General features: G+C 34.4%; 1 protein-coding gene across 1 annotated transcript in view; it reads left to right on the top strand.

Moving 5' to 3' along the window:
• Window positions 1-23,824: 23,824 nt before the first annotated feature.
• The window catches only part of LOC149571314 (uncharacterized), a 32,142-nt gene continuing 29,293 nt past the window's right edge, over window positions 23,825-26,673 (top strand). The window contains exons 1-2 of the mRNA XM_089812864.1: window positions 23,825-23,903; window positions 23,984-24,202. Coding sequence (XP_089668990.1) covers window positions 23,865-23,903; window positions 23,984-24,202 — 258 coding nt within the window. The 5' untranslated portion in view covers window positions 23,825-23,864. The remainder of the gene's footprint in view (window positions 23,904-23,983; window positions 24,203-26,673) is intronic.

Below are 26,673 nucleotides of genomic sequence, written 5' to 3'. Positions count from 1 at the left end.
GCAAATGTTTCTCAATAGTCTATTCCTTCTTCTTGAACATAACCCTTACATACCAGTCTAGCTTTATTTTTGGTAATCTCACCATTCTCATCTAGTTTGTTTCTGAATACCCATTTGGTGCCAATCACATTTTTGTCAGTTGGTCTGGGAACCAAACTCTAGGTTTTGTTTTTCCTTATTTGATCAATTTCTTCTTCCATAGCTTTATACCAGTCATCATCTTGTAATGCACCATATACTGTCTTGGGTTTAGATTTGTTGATCAGACATGATTCATGTCTTAGTCTGTTCCTTGTCATTGGTCTTGCATCTTTGTCACCAATTATTTGTTTAGCAGGGTGATGTCTTTTTACATATTTGGATAATCTTGGCTCTGTCCTTATTTCCATGTTTGATATTTCAGATTCAGGATCACTATGCACTTTGTTGTCAGGTTGTTCTTCATCATATGTAATATTTTCAGAATTAGATTGTGCATTTTCTTCATTCTACAACACGGCTTCTGAATGCAACTCGACATTCACTGGTTGTGAATCGGCTGAAACTGATACCTGTTGTTGATTTCCAATTTGGATGACATCATTTTCATCAACAACAATTCCTTCATAAGAATACACAAAGGTTCTGTACTCTTCCATTTTCTTTGGTTTTTCAGCTTGGACTTCTGTGTGCTCATCAAAATTTACATTTGCACTTTCCACAATTTTATTAGTGTTATTATTCAAACACTTATATGCCTTACTTCTAGTGGAGTAACCAAGAAATATGCCTTCATCACTTTTTGCATCAAATTTTCCATTTCTAACATCTTTAAGGATAAAGCATTTGCAACCAAACACTTTGAAATGTTTTACATTGGGTGAGTGACCATACCATAATTCAAAAGGTGTTGTATGTGTACCTTTCTTGACTTGTACTCGGTTCAGTGTATGAACAGCTACACTTACAGCTTCTCTCCAATATTTTAGAGCAACATTCTTTTCCATCATTAATGTTCTAGCACAGTCAATCATAGATCTGTTTCTTCTTTCAGCAATTTCATTCTGTGGGGGAGTTCTAGGAGCTGACGTTTGTCTTTTAATTCCTTTGTCATTACAGAATATCTCAAATTCCTTTGATGTAAATTCACCACCTCTATCTGATCTTAGGCATTTCAAGCTTTTTCCAGTTTCCTTTTCAACTCTAGCCACATACCACTTAAACATTTGAAAAGCATCAAATTTTTGTTTTAAGAACATAACAGTCATCATCCTAGAATAGTCATCAACAAATAGCATTATGTATTTATCTCCTCTATAGCTTTGTATTTGCATTGGACCACATAAGTCAGTGTGAACTAACTCAAGTATCTCTTTAGATGTATAGTTTTTGCTTTTGAAACTTGATTTTATCATCTTTCCTAGCTCACATTGTTTGCACATGATATTATCAGGCTTCTTCAATTTTGGTAAACCTCTGACTTTCTTCATTTTATTGATGTTGACTAGATTGTCAAAGTTGACATGACACAATCTTCTATGCCATAACCATTCATCATCAAATTTTGCAAATAAACAAGAAACATTATCCATAACAAGGTAAAACAAATTACTCTTTGTTTGATCTCCTTTTCCTATCAATTTACCATCAGTATTATAGATTTTTGCAGTTTTGTTTCCAAATTCTACTTTGCAACCTATATTGCCTAACTATGAGACACTCAGTAAATTGTAGTTTAATCCTTCAACATACTATGCATTGTCACATGACATTTCTTCTATGAGCTTAATGGAACCTTTTCCTTTGATTTGACATGGAGCATCATTACCAAATCTAACACTATTTCCATCATACTGAATAAAGTTAACAAACTTACTTTTGTCTCCTATCATGTGATGTGAGCATCCACTCTCTATGATCCATCTATCATTCTTGTTTATACATGTTACCAGTGTTGTGGTCTCTTCTTCATTAGATTGGTCCTTCATGGCTACATAAACAACTTCATCATCATTATCATCAGAATTTTCTTCAACAATATAACACTTCTTACCTTTTTCTTTGTAATCTCTCCTGTCATCATCTCTTCTATTCTTGTATTTTTTGCCTTCCTTGGAATCCTTTTTCTGTGGACATCTTGCAGCAATATGACCTACTTCATTGCAATTGAAACAAATGATAGGCATCTTACCTTTGAATTTTCCTTTCCCCCTGTGAAATCTTCTAGCAAGCAATGCTTCCAATTGTTCCACATCTTCCTCATCAGTGCTATTGCCACTAGATACATACTTCATTTTTCTTCCTTTCTTTGATTTCACCTATTCGACATCTTTCAGTGATAACTTGGCCTTAAAAGCAAATTCAACATTTTCAGGTTTGTAGTTGTCAAAGTTCGATAACTCAAATGCAATGAGTCTACCTATTATACTTTCAAAACTTGGATTATTTCCTGGTATACATCTTAACTCTTGTATTGTTGATACTCTAATAGCATAGATAGGGAACAAGGTTCTTAAGAACTTACTATTAATAGTATTTTCATCCAGTTGACCATTCAAGCATCTTATTGCACTTACCACTTCCTTTATTCTTCCACCATATTGAGCAGCATTCTCATTTTCTTCCATTTTCATGTCATCAAACTTTCCTCTAAGACTTTATCTTTTTGCTCTTTGTACATTCTAATCTCCTCCATAGATGTCTGATAGGGCTTTCCACATTTTGTATGCAGTGTCACATCCTTTGATATCATCAAATTCAGCATAGTTGAGTGCAGAGGCAATTTCCAGCATTGTCTGGTTGTGTTCTTGCTTTTTTTTCATGTCTTCTGCAGTAGGAGCACCTGTTGGATCTACATGTTCAGTAACAATTGAATTTTGGGCATAATCTCCTATGGATCCAAAATGTAGCTTCATCAAACTTTTTCATGCAACAAAGTTGTCTTTGTTGAGCTTGGGAACTTCTCTCTTTGCCATTTTGATCTTTTATGCTTGTAGTCCTTTTAAACTGAATCAGCAGTTAGCTCTGATACCAATTGTTAGAATTCTTTAGAATAACTGAGAGGGCGGGGTGAATCGGTTATTCATGAAGGTCCAAAATTCCCTATTAATACCTTTTTACTACTTTTAATGAATCCATATACTTAAATCAATCATATAAGCAAGTTACTATAAATCAATATGCAATGACAAAACATCCAAAATTAACACATGACACAATGATTTACGTGGAAACCCAATTTGGGAAAAATCACCAGTAACATGCTACTTGATTTTTGCTCTTCTGAAGTGATTCCCTGTTAAAGGCTTACAACACACTGTTAAATATGACCTTGTTAGAGGATTTCACCAAACTGTTAGGAATGGGCCTGGTTAAAGGTCTTTAGAACATTCACTTGGAATGGCACCCTGTTAAAGGATTTATCTAATGGCTATTAAACCAACCTAAGTCCATAGGATTTAGACTTACTGTTACAATTGCTAGAAAGTAACGATAATGGTCTTTTGATCTGATATAACTTACAACATACTTTGCAGATTTCATATCACACTTTCAATTCAATCCTTATGCTTGGCTTTAATCACTTCAGCTCTAAGTGCTTGTCTCCCTCTCAAGCTTTGTCTCCTTGATTCTTACTCATTTTGCCAATGCAATCTTCCTTGCGGTCGTCTATTCAAACTAAGTTCCAGTGCTTTCTTCTCCTTAGCACATTCTACAGCACTTCATTCTTTTATGCTTGACCACCTCTCTCTCACTGTCCCCTTTTCTTTATTAACTTATGTCTTCTTAAATAGGAGTCTGATTTTCCTTTGCCGCTCAATTCTCCCTCTCCAATTTTAGGGCTTCAAAATGGGTTAGGTAGGATACAATGTATCTACCCCATATCTTGTTCTCTTTTAGAAACTTTGCCAATTGTATGTTTAAAAATGTTCTACATGGTGTTCTGTGCCACCAACTCATCATTCTTATCTTTCTTTTAATTCACAAATTTCTAGAGAACAACCTTGTCGGCTTAGATTTGGCAAATCTTCAATTTCCAAAATAATGCAGCAGCTCGACATTATTGAGTTACTGGTGCTTGGCACCTCTGTGTTACTCAACACCTATACCTTCTTGGCACTTGGTTCCACTCGGCACTTCGGCACTTGGTTCTGCTTGGCACTTCAGCACTTGGTTCTGCTCAGCACTTGCTTCTGCTCGGCACTTAGTTTTGCTCGACACTTGATTAACTTTGTGTCACTTGGCATATGAAGTTTACTTGACATTAACTAAGAATTTTCTCGGCTCCTTCTCTCTAATAATCTTAGTTTGAGCTTTACAAAAGACTTAGCTAAAATCTTAAATCTTTGATATGTTTCAGTGTGCCCATTCTTTGTATCTTATAGTATTCCATCAAATGCACTTTTTCATCAATGGCTTAGTTGATCCTTGTACTTCATTACAACATCATAACTTCAACCTTTCTCTAGGTGTTCTAGTTACATCTTATTGATTGCCTCCTCCTTGACAATCAACTAATTGATAGTATTTGGATCATTAAAGCAATTGTCATTCCTGCAAGTAGCAAGTTTGACATCAATGACAAAACAATGATTGAGGACATTATTTTACCAGTTCCATATATTATTCCAACAACTCTTTTTATGATCATTTCAATCATTTCCAACAATCTCCCTCTTTAGCATTGATGGCAAACAAAACTGATCAGTTAATCAACTTAGTTACCACCAAGATTGTATACGTTGTCTTGCTGCATTTTTACTACTGATCTCATATATCTCCCTCTTTCTTTGTATTGATCAGTTTTCTGGATATTTCTCCCTCTTTGACATAAATGCCAAAGATGTAGCATCTCTATCATGCAAAATATAAGATTTGGCTTCTTGTTGATTTTCTCCCTCTATCACCATGCTTGTGACTGATTTGGAGTTTCTGTTCCTGCTGTCATCTTTTGCATCAACCTATTAATATTTCAATGATTTATTCCTGTTGATGTAAGGCAGCTTTCTTGTTGCCTTAAACAGCTTAAGTTAGGGGTATGACCCCCAACTTGCTTCTAAGATATTCATGGGCATCCTTGGGCAATGGTTTGGTGAAGATATCTGCAGTTTATTCCTTTGTGTGAATGTATTCCAACTTCACTTGTTTGTCTTCTACCAATTCTCTAACATAATGATACTTGATTGCAATATGCTTTGTTTTTGCATGCATCACTGGATTTTTGGATATGTTTATGGCACTTGTATTATCACAATACAATATCACAAGTTTTGTTACTTCTTCTCTCATTCCATTCAATAAATGTGTGAGCCATACAATGTTTGTGCAATTGACTACAGCTGCCACATATTCTAACTCTGCAGTGGACTGTGATGTACATGTTTGTTTCTTGCTAGTCTAGGTAACCAGCCTTTTGCCTAGAAATAATGCACCTCCACTTGTTCTTTTTCTATCATCAATGTTTCCTCCCCAATCTGCATCTGTGTATGCATTGAGTTCAAATTTTCCATTCTTTTTGTAGTATAGACCAAAGTCATCAGTCCCTTTGAGATATCTCATTATTCTTTTTACTGCTATGAGATGATTTTCTTTAGGATTAGTAGAGAACCTAGCCACTATTCCAACTGCTAATGCTATGTCTGGTCTACTATGTACAACATATTGTAGTTTTCCAATCATGGATCAGTACATTGTTTGATTGACTTCAGCTGACTCATCATTTTTGGACAGCTTATTTCTTCTGTTCATTGGTGTGCTGACTGGTTTGGATTCCTCCAATCCAAATTTTTTAAGAATTTCTTTCATGTACTTTGATTGTGTAACAAATATTTCATGTTTGAGTTGATGTACTTGCAATCCAACAAAAAATTTGATTTCTCCAAACATAGACATCTCAAATTCATGTTTCATTTTGTCAGCAAAGCCTTTGCAAAGTACTTCCTTACCACCAAACACTATGTCATCCACAAAGATTTCAGATACAATAATATGTTTACCTTCTTCTGCTTTGATGTACATGTTGTTATTATCATCAATTCTCTCAAATCTAATTTGCACTAAATACTTGTGAAGTCTTTCATACCATGCTCTAGGTGTTTGTTTCAAACCATAGAGTGCTTTATGTAACTTACACACCATATCCTTGTTGTTTTCATCAACAAATCCTTTTGGTTGTTCAATGTAGACTTCTTCTTCTAGTATACCATTTAAGAAAGCAGATTTTACATCCATCTGATAGACTTTAAAATCTTTGTAAGCAGCATATGCAAGTAAAGTTCTTACTCCTTCCATTCTAGCAACAAGAGTGAATGTTTCTCCATGGTCTATTCCTTCTTCTTGAGCATAACCCTTACATACCAGTCTAACTTTATTTCTGGTAATCTCACCATTCTCATCTAGTTTGTTTCTGAATACCCATTTGGTGCCAATCACATTCTTGTCAGTTGGTCTGGGAACCAAACTCCAGGTTTTGTTTTTTCTTATTTGATCAATTTCTTCTTCCATAGCTTTATACCAGTCATCATCTTGTAATGCACCATATACTGTCTTGGGTTCAGATTTGTTGATCAGACATGATTCATGTCTTAATTTGTTCCTTGTCATTGGTCTTGCATCTTTGTCACCAATTATTTGTTCAGCAGGGTGATGTCTTTTTACATATTTGGATAATCTTGGTTGTGTCCTTATTTCCATGTTTGATATTTCAAATTCAGGATCACTATGCAGTCCGTTGTCAGGTTGTTCTTCATCATGTGTACTATTTTCATAATCAGATTGTACATTTTCTTCATTCTACAACTCGGCTTCTGAATGCAACTCGGCATTCACTTGTTGTGAATTGGCTGAAACTGATACCTATTGTTGATTTCCAATTTGATTGACATCATTTTCATTAACAGTCATTCCTTCATAAAAATACACAAAGGTTCTGTACTCTTCCATTTTCTTTGGTTTTTCAGCTTGGACTTCTGTGTGCTCATCAAAATTTACATTTGCACTTTCCACAATTTTCTTAGTGTTATTATTCAAACACTTATATGCCTTACTTCTAGTGGAGTAACCAAGAAATATGCCTTCATCACTTTTTGCATCAAATTTTCCATTTCTAACATCTTTAAGGATAAAGCATTTGCAACCAAACACTTTGAAATGTTTTACATTGGGTGAGTGACCATACCATAATTCAAAAGGTGTTGTATGTGTACCTTTCATGACTTGTACTCGGTTTAGTGTATGAATAGCTACACTTATAGCTTCTCTCCAATATTTTAGAGCAACATTCTTTTCCATCATTAATGTTTTGGCACAGTCAATCACAGATCTGTTTCTTCTTTCAGCAATTTCATTCTACTGGGGAGTTCTAGGAGCTGACGTTTGTCTTTTGATTCCTTTGTCATTACAGAATATCTCGAATTCCTTTGATGTAAATTCACCACCTCTATCTAATCTTAGGCATTTCAAGCTTTTTCCAGTTTCCTTTTCAACTCTAGCCACATACCACTTAAACATTTGAAAAGCATCAAATTTTTGTTTTAAGAACATAATAGTCATCATCCTAGAATAGTCATCAACAAATAGAATTATGTATTTATCTCCTCTATAGCTTTGTATTTCCATTGGACCACATAAGTCAGTGTGAACTAACTCAAGTATCTCTTTAGATGTATAGTTTTTGCTTTTGAAACTTGATTTTGTCATCTTTCCTAGCTGACATTGTTTGCACATGATATTATCAAGCTTCTTCAATTTTGGTAAACCTCTGACTTTCTTCATTTTACTGATGTTGACTAGATTGTCAAAGTTGACATGACATAATCTTCTATGCCATAACCATTCATCATCAAATTTTGCAAATAAACAAGAAACATTATCCATAACAAGGTAAAACAAATTACTCTTTGCTTGATCTCCTTTTCCTATCAGTTTACCATCAGTATTATAGATTTTTGCAGTTTTGTTTCCAAATTCTACTTTGCAACCTATATTGCCTAACTATGAGACACTCAGTAAATTGTAGTTTAATCCTTCAACATACTATGCATTGTCACATGAAATTTCTTCTATGAGCTTAATGGAACTTTTTCCTTTGATTTGACATGGAGCATCATTACCAAATCTAACACTATTTCCATCATACTGAATAAAGTTAACAAACTTACTTTTGTCTCCTATCATGTGATGTGAGCATCCACTCTCTATGATCCATCTATCATTCTTGTTTATACATGTTACCAGTGTTGTGGTCTCTTCTTCATTAGATTGGTCCTTCATGGCTACATAAACAACTTCATCATCATTATCATCAGAATTTTCTTCAACAATATAACACTTCTTACCTTTTTCTTTGTAATCTCTCCTGTCATCATCTCTTCTATTCTTGTATTTTTTGCCTTCCTTGGAATCCTTTTTCTATGGACATCTTGCAGCAATATGACCTACTTCATTGCAATTGAAACAAATGATAGGCATCTTACCTTTGAATTTTCCTTTCCCCCTGTGAAATCTTCTAGCAAGCAATGCTTCCAATTGTTCCACATCTTCCTCATCAGTGCTATTGTCACTAGATAAATACTTCATTTTTCTTTCTTTCTTTGATTTCACCTGTTTGGCATCTTTCAATGATAACTTGGCCTTAAAAGCAGATTCAACATTTTCAGGTTTGTAGTTGTCAAAGTTGGATAACTCAAATGCAGTGAGTCTACCTATTATACTTTCAAAACTTAGATTATTTCCTGGTATACATCTTAACTCTTGTATTGTTGATACTCTAATAGCATAGATAGGGAACAAGGTTCTTAAGAACTTACTATTAACAGTATCTTCATCCAGTTGACCATTCAAGCATCTTATTGCACTTACCACTTCCTTTATTCTTGCACCATATTGAGCAGCATTCTCATTTTCTTCCATTTTCATGTCATCAAACTTTGCTCTGAGACTTTCTCTTTTTGCTCTTTGTACATTCTGATCTCCTCCATAGATGTCTGATAGGGCTTTCCACATTTTGTATGCAGTGTCGCATCCTTTGATATCATCAAATTCAGCATAGCTGAGTGCAGAGGCAATTTCCAGCATTGTCTAGTTGTGTTCTTGCTTGTTTTTCATGTCTTCTGCAGTAGGAGCACCTGTTGGATCTACATGTTTAGTAACAATTGAATTTTGGGCATAATCTACTATGGATCCAAGATGTAGCTTCATCAAAATTTTCCATGCAACAAAGTTGTCTTTGTTGAGCTTGGGAACTTCTCTCTTTGCCATTTTGATCTTTTCTGCTTGTAGTCCTTTTAAACTGAATCAACAGTTAGCTCTGATACCAATTGTTAGAATTCTTTAGAATAAATGAGAGGGGGGGGGGGGGGGGGTGGGGTGAATCAGTTATTCAAGGTCCAAAATTCCCTACTAATACCTTTTTACTACTTTTAATGAATCCATATACTTAAATCAATCATATAAGAAAGTTACTGTAAATCAATATGCAATGACAAAACATCCAAAATCAACACATGACACAATGATTTACGTGGAAACCCAATTTGGGAAAAACCACCAGTAACATGCTACTTGATTTTCGCTCTTCTGAAGTGATGCCCTGTTAGAGGCTTACAACACACTGTTAAATGTGACCTTGTTAGAGGATTTCACCAAACTGTTAGGAATGGGCCTGGTTAAAGGTCTTTAGAACATTCACTTGGAATGTCACCCTGTTAAAGGATTTATCTAATGGCTATTAAACCAACCTAAGTCCATAGGATTTAGACTTACTGTTACAATTGCTAAAAAGTAACGATAATGGTCTTTTGATCTGATATAACTTACAACATACTTTGCAGATTTCAGATCACACTTTCAATTCAATCCTTATGCTTGGCTTTAATCACTTCAGCTTTGACTGCTTGTCTCCCTCTCAAGCTTCGTCTCCTTTAGTCTTCTTACTCATTCTACCAATGCGATCTTCCTTACAGTCGTCTATTCAAACTAAGTTCCAGTGCTTTCTTCTCCTTAGCACTTTCTACAACACTTCATGCTTTTATGCTCGACCACCTCTCTCTCACTGTCCCCTTTTCTTCATTAACTTATGTCTTCTTAAATAGGAGTTTGATTTGCCTTTGTCGCTCAATTCTCCCTCTCCAATTTTAGGGCTTCAAAATGGGTTAGGTAGGATACAATGTATCTACCCCATATCTTGTTCTCTTCTAGAAACTTCACCAGTTGTATCTTTAAAAATGTTCTACATGGTGTTCTATGCCACCAGCTCATCATTCTTATCTTTCTTTTAATTCAGAAATTTCTAGATAACAACCTTGTCGGCTTAGATCTGGCGAATCTTTGATTTCCAAAATAATGCAATAGCTCAGCATTATTGAGTTACTGGTGCTCAGCACCTCTGTGTTACTCAACACCTATACCTGCTCGACACTTGGTTTTGCTCAGCACTTGGTTCTGTTCGACACTTCGGCACTTGGTTCTGCTCGGCACTTCGGCACTTGGTTCTACTCAACACTTAGTTCTACTCGGTACTTGATTAACTCTGTGTCACTCGGCATCTGAAGTTTACTCGGCATTAACTAGGAATTTTCTTGGCTCTTACTAGCTTGCTCGACTCCTTCTCTCTAATGATCTTATTTTGAGCTTTACAAAAGACTTAGCTAAAACCTTAAATCTTTGATATGTTTCAGTGTGCCCATTCTTTGTATCTTATAGTATTCCATCAAATACACTTTTTCATGAATGGCTTAGATAATCCTTGTACTTCATTACAACATCATAACTTCAACCTTTCTCTAGGTGTTCTAGTTACATCTTATTGATTGCCTCCTCCTTGACAATCAACTAATTGATAGTATTTGGATCACTAAAGAAATTGTCATTCCTGCAAGTAGCAAGTTTGACATCAATGACAAAACAATGATTGAGGACATTCTTTTACTAGTTCCATATATTATTCCAACAACTCTTTTTATGATCATTTCAATCATTTCCAATAGATCTTTTAGATCTGACGACTAGGAAGATACATCTCTAAGGACCATTATAATTTCATCTCAAAATGCCATCTGTTGATTTGGTCTTCATCTGACGATCTGAATTTAATCTCTAATCCATTTGACTTGTCAACTTTGCAATATACACATGAATTAAATAAAAGCTATCAATTGGATTTCAAAGAAATTCAAACCACCTTTGACCAAGTTCTTTCACCATTATTTAAGTAGATTGAGAATTCTTGAACATTTTTTTGTCTCTTCTGCATTTAATTGAAAATCCACCTTCACGGGTTGAAACCCACCGAGGAGAAAGAAAACTTAAAATTCTAGTAGAAGTTTCAAAATAAAGAATGGGAATTTGAAAATCATCCTTGAATATCTACATTATATCATGAGTGAGTGGAACATAATCTTTATTAGGTTAGGTACTAAACTTACCCATTATGAGACATAAATTTAGGATAACCCACTCGGTTCATTAGAAGAAAAGTCAAATGAGGGAAACCTAATAAAGATCTCCTTAAGGAAAACTAGACTTAGACTCACCATAAGAAAAATAGAAGAATACCACCTTTGACTTGATATCTAAAGTTCACTTGTTTTATCATGGGAAGAACAAAAGTGGAGGCAACAATTGACTTTTTCTGGGGACTTGGACAATTGCATGTCCAAACAATGAATCTTAGATCTCTAGTTTCGTAAAAGAATAAACAAAAGGTGGCAACACAACAAAAAAAACAAGGAAAAGAGAAGAAATCAAAGGAAACTAACTTAGGAAACAAAAACCAGAACTAAATGTAACTATAATACAATACAGGGATTACCTATTTTAAAAGTGTCTCGAATTTTCCATGCGTACCTTTAGGTGCTCTTCTCTTATCCCATAGCAACACCACATCTCCTATCATGAACTTTCAGGGTCTAGTTTCTTATCAAACAAATCCTTAACCTTCATCTGATGTTGTGTAATATGGTCTACAATATCCTCTCTTTCTTCTTCGAGTTTTCTCAGATACAAAATCCACTTTTCTAAACCATCTTTATATATGTCATCTTCTATCATAGTTCTCAACTTACTAGTAGCCAGTTCTAAAGGCAAAGGAAGACTTGCCTCAACTCCATAAACAAGTTGAAAAGGAGAAATTCTAATCACCCTTTTCGAAGTCACCCTATCAACCCAAAGTGCCTCATGAATTTTCTTGTTCCAAGTTTTGTAGTAATCTGACACAAGGTTCTTCACAATGTTTAAATAGTCAGATGAGTGACTAATTGTTATGCCATGTTTGAAACAAAAATCAATAATTTCAATGGAGGAAAAATAAGTTGCATTATTTGTCACTATTTTTGTGGGCACCCCAAATATTACCATGATGTTCTCTTTGATAAAATAGCACACTACCTCAGAAGTAGTTCTTTTCATTTTCTTGGCTTCCACGCACTTCGTGAAGTAATCTATAGTGGTGATTATGTAAGAATGACCAACATTGGATGCAGGATTTATACGACCTATGAAATCAGAACTCCACTATTGAAATGGACCATCAATTACTATTGGTTTGAGAGGTAATGCTGTCAATTGGGGTCTACCTATGAACATCTTGCACTTCTCACATTTTGATACCCAATGGTAGGCATCTTTGAACATTCCATGCCAATAGTAACATTTCCTAAGTATCTTGAAAGTAGTGACTAAAGAAGAGAAGCATCCACCGCAAGCTTCACCATGGAATGTCTTTAATAACCTCTCTTGTTGTTGCTTATCTACACATCTGAGGAAGATTTCGTTGATGGAATTTTTGTATAATCTATCCTCCTAGATAACATATTTAGTTGCCTTCAATTTCAAATCTCTTCTTTGTTTCATTGTTATCCCTTTAGGAAATTCTCCATAAGTTAAGAAATACGTGATATTTTCAAACCATGGATCTTGTAGGCTCACTATCAAGACTAACTAATTTGCTTCAGGTTCTTTATCTAATTGATTTTCTACCATAGCTCTGCACAATGCATTCCCTCTTACCAGTTTTGTAGGTTTGATCTTCATATCATATTCAAAAAAATTAGCTATCCATGTTCCTCTATTATTACATCCTACATCTTGCTGAGTCAATATGCTTTTCACTGCTATATCAAGAACATACACTACAGAATGAGAGTGTAAGATATAAAATCTAAAACTCTTTGGAGCTTTTACCACAACAAAGGCATGCTTTTCTGCTTGTGAATACTTCAACTCATGATCTTTTAGGGGTATACTCATAAATGTGATAGGATCTTGAATTCCTTCTTTATTTTTCTGGATAAGAATGGATGACATGGTATGCTTGAAAGCATAGCAGTAGATCATGAAGTCCTTATTATAATTTGGGTGACACAAAACATGAGCTTTAGCTATAGCTTCTTTAATCTCTTTAAAAGCCTATGTTATGGAATGACTCCATTTGAAAGTTGAATTTCCTTTCATCATATCCATGATGCATTTGGTGATCTCAAAAAAATCTAGAAGAAAGTTCACTTGATTAAAGAAAGATTTGACCTCATTCTTATTTATAGGTAGACTTAATCTTTGTATAGCTTTGTCTCATTCTAGGTTGATTCTTATCCCTTCCTGAGACACTATGTGGCCAAGTAGCTTTCCTTTAGTCACACAAAAGACTACCTTCTTAAGATTCAAGGAAATCCCATGTTCTCAACATCTTTGCAATACTTTCTTCAAATATCCTATATGGTCCTTCCTCTTCTTTGAAAACACTATCAAGTCATCTAAATATATGACAATAATTTTACCTTTCATATCTTTAAAAGAAAGTTCCATACCTCGTTGGAAAGTGGCACTGATATTGATGAGGCCGAAAGGCATTATGTGACATGCAAAAGTTCCCCATGGGGTGGTGAAAGTGGTTTTATGTTGATCTTTCTTTTCCACCTCAACCTGATTGTAGCCCAAGAAGCCATCGAACATAGACATCATTTCTGCACCTACCACTATCTATAATAGATGATCCATATTAGGAAGTTGGTAATTATCTTTCAGTGATGCTTGATTCAAGTTTCAAAAATCTACGCATATCCTTATCTCTCCATTTTTCTTCCTAACTAGCATTATGTTAGCTATCTAGGTGGAATGATGGATCAGGTATATGGTTCTTGCCTTAATCCACTTCTTTGAATATGGCATCAACAATCTTTGGATTATAGCTTCTCTGTTTCTACTGAAAAGGAGCAACATCTGGTTTTAACAAAATTTCATGCTTGAATTTTCTATTCGTGAAAATTTTCAAATCTTCATAACTCCATGTGAATACATCTTAGCATTCAAGAAAATTTTGCTCAACTTCTTTCCTTTCTTCAAGTGTGCAACATTTCCCAACATTAATCATCTTAGGACTTTGTTCACATCCGATGTTCACTCCTTCATATTCACCAGTGGTAGGTCCTTTCTTTGCTCTTTTCTTCTTGATATAAGTATCATGGCGATTGAACAATTTTTCCAATGATACGAAATAGGGAGGAGTAGTATTACCTTGTACCTGGATGATGCAATAGTCCTCTTTCTTCTATTTTCTAGGATGAACCCTTTGATAATCACTTGAATCATTTCCATTAAAACTCCTATCATTCTCTATAAATAATTGCAGGCTCTTGTCATCTTTGAATACCTTCCAGTCTTCTTCATTATTAGGCACATATGATCTATATATGACTTCTACATTATACCTTTTATCTTTAAATTATGGATGGGGAAGTAGTAAAGATGCAAATAGTGCTAATGAGTCTGCCTTTGAGTTTAACTCTATTGGCATAGATTCTATTGAGAAAGCATCTAATCCTTCTATCTCGTCCTATACTTTGTTACAATAGTTTTTCAATTTATGATTTTTAACAAAATACTAACCTTTTATCTGGCAAACAATCAATTCAGCATCTCCTCAAGCTTTCAGGATTTTCACTCCTTTTTCTTTTGTAGAAATTATTCCAAGAAGTAAAGCTTCATATTCAGCTTTATTGTTTATGTTCCCAAATTCTAATTTGAATGCCATTGGTTTAGGTTCACCTATTGGAGGTATCAATACAATTCCTGGGCTTAAACCAGATGAAGACCAACTTCCATTGAATTCTAGCATCCAAATTTGTGGTATTTCTTTTTCTACAGAGGTTTGATTTTATTCTTCTTCATTTTTTTGTTCATCAACAATATCATTAGTAAATAACATTTAGTTTCCAAATTCTAATTCTTGATATAGGATCTGAGCTTTGGGATCATCTGATTTCATAACAGTGACTTTGGCCTTCTCTTTAGGTTCTAGCTTAAATTTCTTACTGCCCATCAAAATTATGGCTTGAGACCAATCTAATCTTATTTCTCCACCTAAATCTCTACAAAAACTTCTACTCAGCAATAACTCGTAGCTAGCAGGAATATCAGATGCCAAGATAGTCAACAATAATTTCTTCTCTGGATGAGTAGTCAAGGCTACCTGAACATCTTTGATTTGTCCAAGCAATGGAACTTGCTTGGCATCCATAGAGTAACATCTACCATGAACTTTGGTGAGAGTGAGACCTAAGGCTTTAGCTATAGGGTAGGGCATAACATTGTTAGAAGCTCCATAGTCTATAATACACTTATTCAACTTGCAACCATTTATATAAATGCATACACAAAAAGGCTCAGGCTTTTAACTAGGAAAGGTGGCTAGAACCATAGGTTCTCCTTGTTCAAAAAGATTGGATGTCAAGGATTCATCTTCTGAGGACAAGGCAACATTATGATTCAAATTTATATAATCACTTTTACAGTAGTCTATGAATCTCTTTAATTCAACGGGATTAGATTTCAAATAATCTATAGGAGAAATTTGAATTTTGGAACCTTGGAAAAATTTAATAAAATCAAAGGGACCTTGTTCCTTACCCAATTGGAGAATCTTCATTCCTTGACTAACATCTTTAGTACCTAAAGTAGATGGATCATGAGTTCCTCAAGGAGAATTAGAAACTGTGGTTTTTCCTTTTTGACTTTTGGTGAGCATGGTTTATGCAGTACTATCTATAGTATCATAGCATTCTCCATGTCATTTTGAGTCGAACTCATACTCTAAAAATAAATTTACAGAGTCACCATTCGAGCACAAATCCATTTTAGCCCCCGACATTGAGGTGCTCAATTTGTTAGTCATCAGTAATTGTATCATGTGGACTAACAACTTTCTCCATCATGGTTCGTTGTCAAATGAAATACACACATGTTTCCCTTTATAGGAGGTTCTTTTATAGCCAACCTTTGTTATGGACCAGTCAATTGTAAGGTTCTACCTTCGTTATTTCTTCCATCATTATTCTTTCTAATCTGGTCTTGGAAATTCTGCTGATAAGGGTTTTTGAATTTGGAAATTTGTCTCTTCATGGCAATAAGCTCATTTGACAACTTTTGGTTCATTTCAACCTCTGAAGAGGTAGGACCACTGAGACTAGCTTTAGTTTGTATCTTGTGTTTCCATCTTCTCACCAAGATCATATCATCTTCTAATTCCACAGTTGTTCTCTACGTTGCTTCCAAATTAGCAAGATGGGATCTTCTTAAATTAAAGTTCATACTTATGAAGAAATTTTTCAAGTTTCCTGTAGTAGGCCTATCTACCAAAAGGATCGTGTTAGTGATTTTGTTAAAATTAGCAACAAAATCTCTCATACTTATAGAAGGTTGTTTCTTGATGGATGTTATATGTGCTAACAATGCATGCTCATCTTCAGTTGTTTTAAACCTTGTTTTGAAAGTTGCTCTCATGGTGTCCCAAATTGTGATTGAAGCATCGGCTAAATGATAAAACAGATTGGCCATAGCTTCGACCAATGTTCCAATGAACAATCTAGTAGCCACATCTTCATATCCTACTCCCAGAATATGAGTTACTGCATTGAAAGATTTTATATGATCATCCATAGAGGTTTTCCCATCCCCTAAAAATCTGGGAAGATTCTTCTTGGAACCTATAGGAAGTGGATGATATGCTGCACTTTGTAAAGGACCAGTTGCAGTGGCCCAAGTAGCTTCCATGACTGCTTGTGCAAGGTATTGTGAAAAATTAATAATAGGAGGAGCAACTACTTTGATTAGGATCAATCCTTGACAAGTAGAAGATAATGGAGCTTGTGTCTTAGGAGGCGAAGGTGATATGCTTATGCTCTTCCTATCACTTCTTCATTAAGTTACTTCTAATATGGGGAAGCCAAGTTCTGCAAGCCTTTCAAATATAGAATCTTGTCCACCTTGCTCTTTGGTAATCTTGAGAAATCTTCCTTGATCTAGAGCTTCGAATTAACACTACTGCTCAGCTTTGCATTCTACTCTTTAAAGTTCTCTCCTTTGGATTTCTCTTTCTCATGCTTCAGATCTAGCTTCTTCTTGTTCAAGCATGTGACTAAGATTCCTGTAATGTTCAGTATTTCTTCTATATCTCTAGATGAATGTATTCAAGGAAGAAATTATGTCTTCTTAGTCATCTTAAAATCCAAGGTTAGGTTGGAGTATAGGAAACATGTTCTCATGAGAGAGCACCATTTTTCCTCATGATATATTTCTTTTTTGGTCTAGCGATTGTTCAATCTCCCCAACAAAGTCGCCAAAAATCTATTGGTAAACATATTGTTCTTTCTTATAATAACTCCCAAAGTGCCCAATTGTGTAAAGAAAAATTGAACAAAACATTTGGGAAAATGTTATTTGATAACTAATTTCCCTCTCAATTATAGGTATAGCTCCCTTATATATGATTTTCAAAGAATTTGTTTATTTCTAATCCTACTATGGTGTTCTTGACCAGAGAATAGAAGAGGTAAACCAAGTTAGATCTAGGTAGGACTAACTCGAGCAATGGGTTGGTCTTGAAATAAGATTAATTTCAAAAATTCACACATCTTATGAATCCACATAATTAATCATGCAATTATGAAAACTTGTAGCATGAGTTATATGTAGAATGATATGATATGATGCTAAGATGCAAGACTATAATAGAAGTGTTTCTTTTGACTTTAGTAATTCTTTAATTACTTATAAGTTCATTAAATTGAAAAGCTCAATACAAAACTCTGTTTGTTTTTTGATTTCTAATCTAACTTGAAAGAAATACACAGACTAACATATGCATGGAATAGTAAATCAATGGTATCAAACACTACAATACTTGTCTCTCCAACAATGAGTATTTCACACCAAAAATTGTTGACCTTTTCATTAACTATCAAAGTTACATTTATAGGTTCCTTCTTAGAGTTCTTAGCTAGTTACAGATTCATCAATTACATTAATAGAGCACTTGAATCACTTAGAAATCCAACGGTTACTGATTGTAATTCAATACATTAGAGAAAGGAAGCATAAATATTTAAAAACCCTAAAAAATGATTCATATTCCTCTCTGATGTGTAGTAGTCATCTTGGCACCAAAAATTGTATTTCATATCCCAACGGTCACTACAGATTTAAATCTCTAACATCGATCCTCTATCAATGATCATGATTAAAACATTAAAACCCTTTTTAGATTTTCCCTTTTCACTTCTTTGCAATCATCATTCATTTGATATCTTTACTGGACGCAATGATGCGATGATTGGCTTTTGTGGCTTCACAACTATCATTCATTAGATGTCTTCTTCCAATGCAACTATGTGATCAATAGATTTTCACTTGTTCGCAACCTTAACCTAAGGTTGACTTAAATTGCTAGCGATGATGTGATCTTTAGTCTTTTCGTAACTTTGCTACTTTAACTCATGATTTATCTTTAACTCCTATGACCATGCAATCAATGGTTTTCGTTGCTTCGTTGTGCTAACTCTAGGTTTCATTTAACCACCAATGACCATGAGACTATTTATTTTAAATTTTGACTATTATCACTTTCGTTGGGTTGCAACTCATAACTTCTGCTTGTATTTTAACCATGAGACGATGCAATCACTGTCCTAGTTTACCAATCGCAGCTTCACTACTTAAACTCAAAATTAAGTTTAACTCCTCATGACCATGTGTAATCGTCATGTACCTTTGCAGTTTCACAACCCTAAAATATTTAATTGCCTAATTACCCATTACAATGCAATTATTTGCTTTAAGTCTTAACTATTAACACTTTCGCCAGGTTGCAACTTAAAATGTCATGAATGCTTCTTAACTGGTGACCTTGCGAAAACTGTTCATCTTAACCACTGTTGTCTCTCGCACTGTCGCAACCTTAACTTTAGATTACCCTTAACTACCTGCGACCTTGCGATCTTCAATTTTTGCTACTTCACAACTTTGACTTGTGATTAACTTAACCTTCTTGCAACCCTACGATCATGTGATTTATACGCTTCTACTCAATTAGTGACATAATAGTTCTCATTCACTTAAACTACATGACCAAGCGAATGAAGAAATTTAAGCATTCAGTAATCATATTCACTAGGTCGCGACTTAAAATGTCTTGAATGCTTCTTAGCTACCAATCTTGCAAAAACTTTTCACCTCAACTTTTATTGTCTTTCACACTATTGCTATGGTTTATTCCTTAGCATTTTCTCAGACTGTGATCACACAAAAAAGTTTAATTCTATTATTTCACTCCATCGTCGTCTTAACTCTAGATTACCTCTAACCACCAGCAACTATGCAACTATTCAATATTTGAATTCTTTGGTTACTTTTCGCATCTTTGTTTCATTAACTATGGGTTATCCTTAGTCACTTGCAAACGTGTGGTGAGCATTGATCTTTTAGATCTAACAACTAGGAAGATACATCTCTAAGGACCATTATAATTTCATCTCAAAATGTCATCTGTTGATCTAGTCTTCATCTAATGATCTGAATTTGATCTCTAAGCCATTTGACTTGTCAACTTTGCAATAGAGATGCACAAATTAAATAAAAGCTATCAATTGGATTTCAAAGAAAATCAAACCACCTTTGACTAGGTTCTTTCACCATTATTTAAGAAGATTGAGCATTCCTTAACATTTTTGTTGTCTCTTTTCCATTTGATTGAAAATCCACCCTCATGGGCTGAAACCCACCGAGGAGAAGGAAAACTGAAAATTCTAGTAGAAGTTTCAAAATAAAGAATGGGAATTTGAAAGTCATCCTTGAATATCTGCATTATGTCGTGAGTAAATGGAACATGATCTTTATCAGGTTAGATACTAAACTTACCCATTATGAGACATCAATTTAGGATAACCCACCCAATTCATTAGAAGAAAAGTCAAATGAGGGAACCTGATAAATATTTCCTAGCTTAAGGAAAACTAGACTTAGACTCACCATAAGAAAAATAGAAGAATACCACTTTTGACTTGATATCTAAAGTTCACTTGTTTTATCATGGTAAGAACAAAAGTGGGGGAAACACTAGTCACGTTTTATTTTAATGGAGGTTCTTCAGATCAAAACTTACTTTTTGATAGAGCTTTGTAACTTCTTCATGCTTTAGTAGTGTTCTTCATGATCATTCTTTTGTTCCTATTTTCTGGGACACTCTTTAGTTTGGAGGTTTTTCCAGTCCTTCACTAGATTTTTCAACATTCTTTCTATCTCTTCTCAGAGTAGATTTTTTCCCATGTGGTTTTCTCCATTTATCTATTTTACAAAATTTTAATTGTGATTGGGAACCTCATCAAGCCATGTTGCAGGGGCCCACATTTTCTTTCTACATTCTAGTTTCCTTTCTTTTCATGCATTATTTCTAGATTTACCATCACTCATCTTAAGTGATTGGGGTGTAAGAATAAAGCAATAACTTAATTATTAAGTCATCTTGACTTGATCATTAAGTTATCTTTACTTCTCTCTTAAGATAACACTTTATGCATTAGTGACATTAATAATTATATTAATTATTAAATGATTTCTTTTTAGGGTTTCTTATTTTAGATTGCCAAATATAGTTTATAAGGATTAATCATTGTATACTTTTTTAATTTGTTTGTCTAATAATATAATATTTCATATTTTCAGAACCCAATCCCTTGCTTTATTATTCCATTCTTCCCGGTAACAGGTTAACTTTGCATGCAGGTGATCTTGGCTTCATGAAGTTGGATTGGCAACTTCTACATATTTGTTGTCAATAAAACAAATCGATAGGTACATGCTATGGTTATTAGTGAATATTGGAGAGTGATTGTATTAGTTCAAATGATGCATAATGAAATATATTTATGAGCAGTTGTGCCATGTTAATGTGAGTATAGTAGCCTAGAGTTATGGTATGTATTATTACTCTTAATTTGGTTTGGCAACATGTTTTGTTCACCTTGGTAGTTGTTTTCATGGGTTGAGTGTTGTGTGGCTGATGTTTGTGCTCAAAATCATATTTGAGTGATTGAAGAAATCGTCTAAGTGTTGAACTAGTGCATCTTCCTATGTCAATGTGCTAGTATCTTTCTCCCCATTTCACCATGTTGCATCTTATGGTTGCGTGTTGTAGGGTTTTATATTATTTAGGTGAGAGGACCCTACTATCAATTTTTCAAGTCATGATATATTTCACAAAAAAAATTATAATAGTTTGAACTCCATATCACATTTTGACAACTGCATTTTATTACATTGATTGATTTGGGATTGCAATTTTGGAAAGACATTGAGGATTGTGCATTACACCAATAACATTGGTTTTAGGGTTGTTGGAGCTTCAAACCATGATCTTCATCTTGTTGAAGAATACATTGCTTATCTTGTTAAAATATTGTGTTTGCCAGTTCAACGAGTTACTTTATTTATACCAACAAATTTAAAGATTGGGGCTTCAATTCAGACTAAGTGTGCAAAGTCAGTATAATAGAAGAATTGGGCCTTCAATTCAGACTACATTATCAATATTAGTTAGATGCTTCTTCCACAATTATTCATATTATCTATATTGCTTTGTAACTTAATTGTATCTTCTTTTGAAAAAGTGATCTTTAATTTATAGGTCTATTATATCTTTCTCTAAGATAGCATATGTCTTGGCTATAATTATGACAATGAGCCTCTTGGAAACTTGTTTTGTATATGAGTTGACTCTCACCATGATTTTTCCTTCATTAGATTTTTTGTATAAAATTCTTGGTGTTCTTGTACGGTGTATGTTATGTGCTCATTGTTGACTTCTACTAATTTGAATTAATATTCTGTAGAGTTAATATATAGTTGGATTTTGGTTTATGGTAATTCAACCCCCTCAACATTTGTACATGTTCAACAATTCCATGTCCAACATATACAACAGTTTTGTTTATAGAGTAGCTATTGCCTATCACACACACTATAACAAACATCATTCAGAAAATAACACTCTGCATTTGACATTATAAAAAAGCTTTATTGTTTTAGATAAGCAACCTCAAAATCAAAACTTAGTCTTGCATTAGATCCTTTTAGGAAAAATAAATAGTTTTCCATGAATACAATAAATGATAACTTAGCAGTGGGAATTTTAAACTATTAGAAATGTTCAAAATTTGAATAACCATCATTGAAGGGAGGAGAAAGGTCACATGAAGAAAAATTGAGAGCAACAAGAGAGAGTAATTAGGACATTAAATCATTACTGTCCAGACACAACAAAGAAATTAAAAACATATGATGCAAGCATGTGATCACAAGATGGAGTGCCTAATGAGTAATGCAAAATAAGGTTTCCAATGTTGTACATAATAGGGCACTAGAGACAAAAGATCAATGCATGATGGACTCCATACCCAACACGAATATTCATATCTAATAAAGATAACTTGGAAGTGTACAATCTATGAAACGATTTCAGAATCAAAGAAAGAAAATTAATAGAATAAGGCAATAAAAAAGATGAGAATATATAAATGAAATTATAATAGTCTTTTACAATCCAAAAAAAACTCGAGGTAAGAGAAAAGAATCTCAAAGCCAACTTTTCTTTTTGGTTTTGAAAGAGAGGTTTCTATTAATTAAAATAAAAAATTACATTTTGTTGTTTAGATTTGAAATCCCACCCATCTTCATATTGGCTCAATGCGATGAAATCTTTCTCATGCAAGACCTTTATCCCAAAAAGAAGCTTGATTCCATTGTTGAGCCCAACACAGGACAATCAAAAAAAATCTAATCCTTCGCAAGTCCTACTTCCATTGACCAATAATACCAATAATTCGACACCTCTTAGAGTCCCTTTCCATAGGATGATAAAGGTTCTTAGATCATATTGTTTCCACATAGGGTCAAAAGGAAAATCACAACCATTTAACCCGGAAGTTGTCCTACAAATCACAGATCTTAATACAACATTGCCAAGTTGAACTCAAAACTTGAACAACTAATAAGATTTTTAATGTCACAATAAATTTTTAACAATAAAATTTGCAACTTAAATATATTAGATAACAATCTTACATTGACTAGACTTACTATTATGCTGAAATTGTCAAACTAAATCTTGATTTGCTTGAGTTGCACTATCCAAAAGGACTATCAAGTTCAAATATAAAATGAAAATTGCGCTAAAATTGAAAAAAAAAAAATGAAACACGAGAAGTTGTTTTTTTTTTTTTAGGTATAGAGGCGACAAGCTCTCCCGTAAAGAACCTCACTCTACCAACCAGAAGAATCTCGCTCAAATGTAAAGAACTTGATAGCTACCTCGAAATTTAATCCCTTCAACATTATTAAAATCTTTTTATTCATTTCTTTGTAAATGAAATCTAAGGACCACGTGCGCAATAGAAATATGAGCAGCCGCCCTTCCACGGCATCCGACATAAAACGAAGTATCACTTGTACCAATCATGTCACTTGGCCGATCCCTTTTCGTTTGTACATTCTATTTAACAGAGCTGCTTTCAATTAGGGAGCCAGATCCGAATTGATTTCCAGTCGAGCACTATCTCATAGAAATGGCAGAAAATGGGTCTGGCTCGATAAGCTACGCGGTGGTATGTAATTACTAAAGCTCTGCTTTAAGTTAAACCTCTGACATCTTCTTCTTTTTTTTGAATACTTGTTTGCCCTCCAGATTGATTCATTTACAGACAAACCATTCAAAGGGAATCCTGCCGCAGTATGTTTGTTGGAGGAGGAGAGGGATACAGAGTGGATGCAGGCCGTTGCAGCAGAGTTCAATATATCAGAGACTGCTTTCCTAAGAAGAAGAGAAAATGCCTATCAAAATGGAAATGCTCTAGATAATGAGACTGAAGAATTTGAACTGAGATGGTTCACCCCCGTAACAGAGGTTAGCGATTTTGTAGTTGGTTCTCTCTAAATTTTTTTAGTTTGGATTGAGTTCAAATTGAGATGGCACACTTTTAGGATTCGGGTTATGTTAAGGTTTTGGAATGGATAGTTCATGTCTGGAATTTAGGTGCAGAATGGTCCCATGGGCAGTGCTTAACTGGGATTGCTGGCAAAACATTATAGGTGCTACTATATTGAGAAAAGGGGAGTATTATGGTCCTATGTATTTGAGATTTCTGCCAGGTAAGATTGAGTATTACAGAAGGTTTACTTCTGACGTAATTGTATTTTTTGAGTTTGCTAGCGTATGTTCTTCGAAATGTTAATGATACTGCACGCCGAATTCCTCAATGCTGAATGCCCATATCCGCTTCTACTGGTTGTGTACCTTTGCTCGATGTATGCTTTTTGGGACAACTGATGCTCGTTTTTTTAGGACAATGGGTGTGATACTCTATGTTATATGGAAAGGTTATGTACAGTGAGTGAAGGATGTATGTTTAGTTTTTTGTTTTTTACCAGATAACAGATTTACGTTTTGAAATAAACTTATTGTTAGTGATTTAGTGGTGTTTACATCTTAAAAGATATAAATGAACATGAATATGGTTTATATTGAACAATATGCCTGCAAAATGCAACACAGTATTAAAGCAATTTATGATCCTGTGCTTTGGAAGAATTTGTGAGAGAAAGCCCTGTTTTGGAACTCCAGATAAGAGACGCGGTTATATGGAGAAAAGTTATTTACTAGAGCAAACAGAACAAATCAGATCCATCAGGAACATAAGGTTTCAGATATCATTTTTCATAACAGTTGCTGGCAAAATCCAGCAATGCCCTGTCGATATTTTTCTTCAGTAGTCATAGGGAGAATCCAGCATAAATGTTCTCGTTCTCATTTAATTTATCTATAGCTTCCAGCTGAATTTATCTATAGCTTCCAACTGCTGCAAAGTGTATTCTCTATTTTCTGGCTTTTGTAAAGAAGTATCACGTGCCTTTCATCCGATTTGATTCACTGCCATCATTACCAGTGGCTAGGGCTAGAATTTGTTTGCATACATCCATTTTGATCTTCGGCCATGGTGCTGCTACTTAATATTATTTTCTGTGTAATTTTCTGAAGAGCTTCCAGCTGTTGTAAGTTGTGCTTGTAGTCAATAGGAAGAGTTGTTTAGTATGCCGTGTTGTAGTTCAATAGTCTTTTGGTCTTGTATATGCTACTTTGTGTCATTGACATAAGCACACATCAGGAGCTTTTAATCTGATTTGATGTGCTGCCGCCACTGCGAACCGCCAAAGCTGAAATATGTTTATAGTCAAGCGGAAATGCCATTTTAGTATGCTGCGTGGTGGTTTCTGATCTTCTTGTCTTATATTTGCTGATTTTTGTTTTTGATGTAAGGATATATCAGGTGCCTTTCATTTGATTTAATTCACTGTCTTCATTGCCAACTATAAGGCTGAAATTTGTTTGCATATATCCACTTCTTTCACTGGCCACTGTGCAGCGACACAATATCTGATTATTTTGTAGCCAGGAGCTCTATATATTTATCTATTAGAACACATACTGAAACTTTCAAGTTTCAAATATGTTTCGTTTCTGATAGTAAACAAGGCTAGTGCTGGAATATCATCAATCAGAAAACATTCATTGGTGCAAATATATTAAGAAAGAAGGCAGCAACAGTATTCATGTTAGGCTAAGTTGGCGGTTCAGATTCTGGTACGGATGTGGGTTCGAGAGTTGGGTTCGAAATTCATCCAAAGTTTCTTCTTTTGGTTTTGGCTTGGATTTGTTTTGGGTTTTGTCCATACAATATTTTTAAAAATAAAATAAATAAATGTAAATGTATTCATGTTATGCTAAGTTGGTGGTTCAGATTCTGGTACGGATGTGGGTCAGAGAGTCCGGTTCGAAATTCGTCCAAAATCTCTTTTGGATTTGGCTTGGATTTGTTTTGGGTTTGTCCAAACAATATTTTTCAAAAATAAAATAAATAAATATAAATGTATATATATGTGGCAATAAATAAGTTCATACACTACTATGCTAATATTAAAGCAACATATAAAATATACAGTCACATATATTAATGTTTTTTTCCAAATGACATAACAAAATGCCAAAATCACCACCAGATCAATGTTCCAGTTCAAAACAATAATGTTAACATTAATAAGCAGCCATCAGTGATCTAATATGATAGGAAATCATCAAACAAATCATCATCATTCTGCTCTTGCGAATGTGAAGCACAAAAAGTGCCACTAGCATCAGTACTAGCAGCCAGAAGACCTGTAATTCACTGCTAGAAGACTAGACACTCCCTGCTAGAAGACCAGAAGACTGTAACCGCCGTGTGAAAAGAATGCGAGAAGACCTGTAACTGCCATGTGAGAAGATGCTGTGCCATGTGAGAAGACCTTCTTGCTACGATAAAATATAAAATGATAAAGCAT

The sequence above is a fragment of the Cupressus sempervirens genome, chromosome 2, assembly GCF_028749045.1.
Source record: "Cupressus sempervirens isolate cs-2001-9-10 chromosome 2, ASM2874904v1, whole genome shotgun sequence".
NCBI lineage: Eukaryota > Viridiplantae > Streptophyta > Pinopsida > Cupressales > Cupressaceae > Cupressus > Cupressus sempervirens.
Note: the sequence above shows the minus strand (reverse complement) of the source record. Positions and strands in the feature narration are given on the sequence as shown.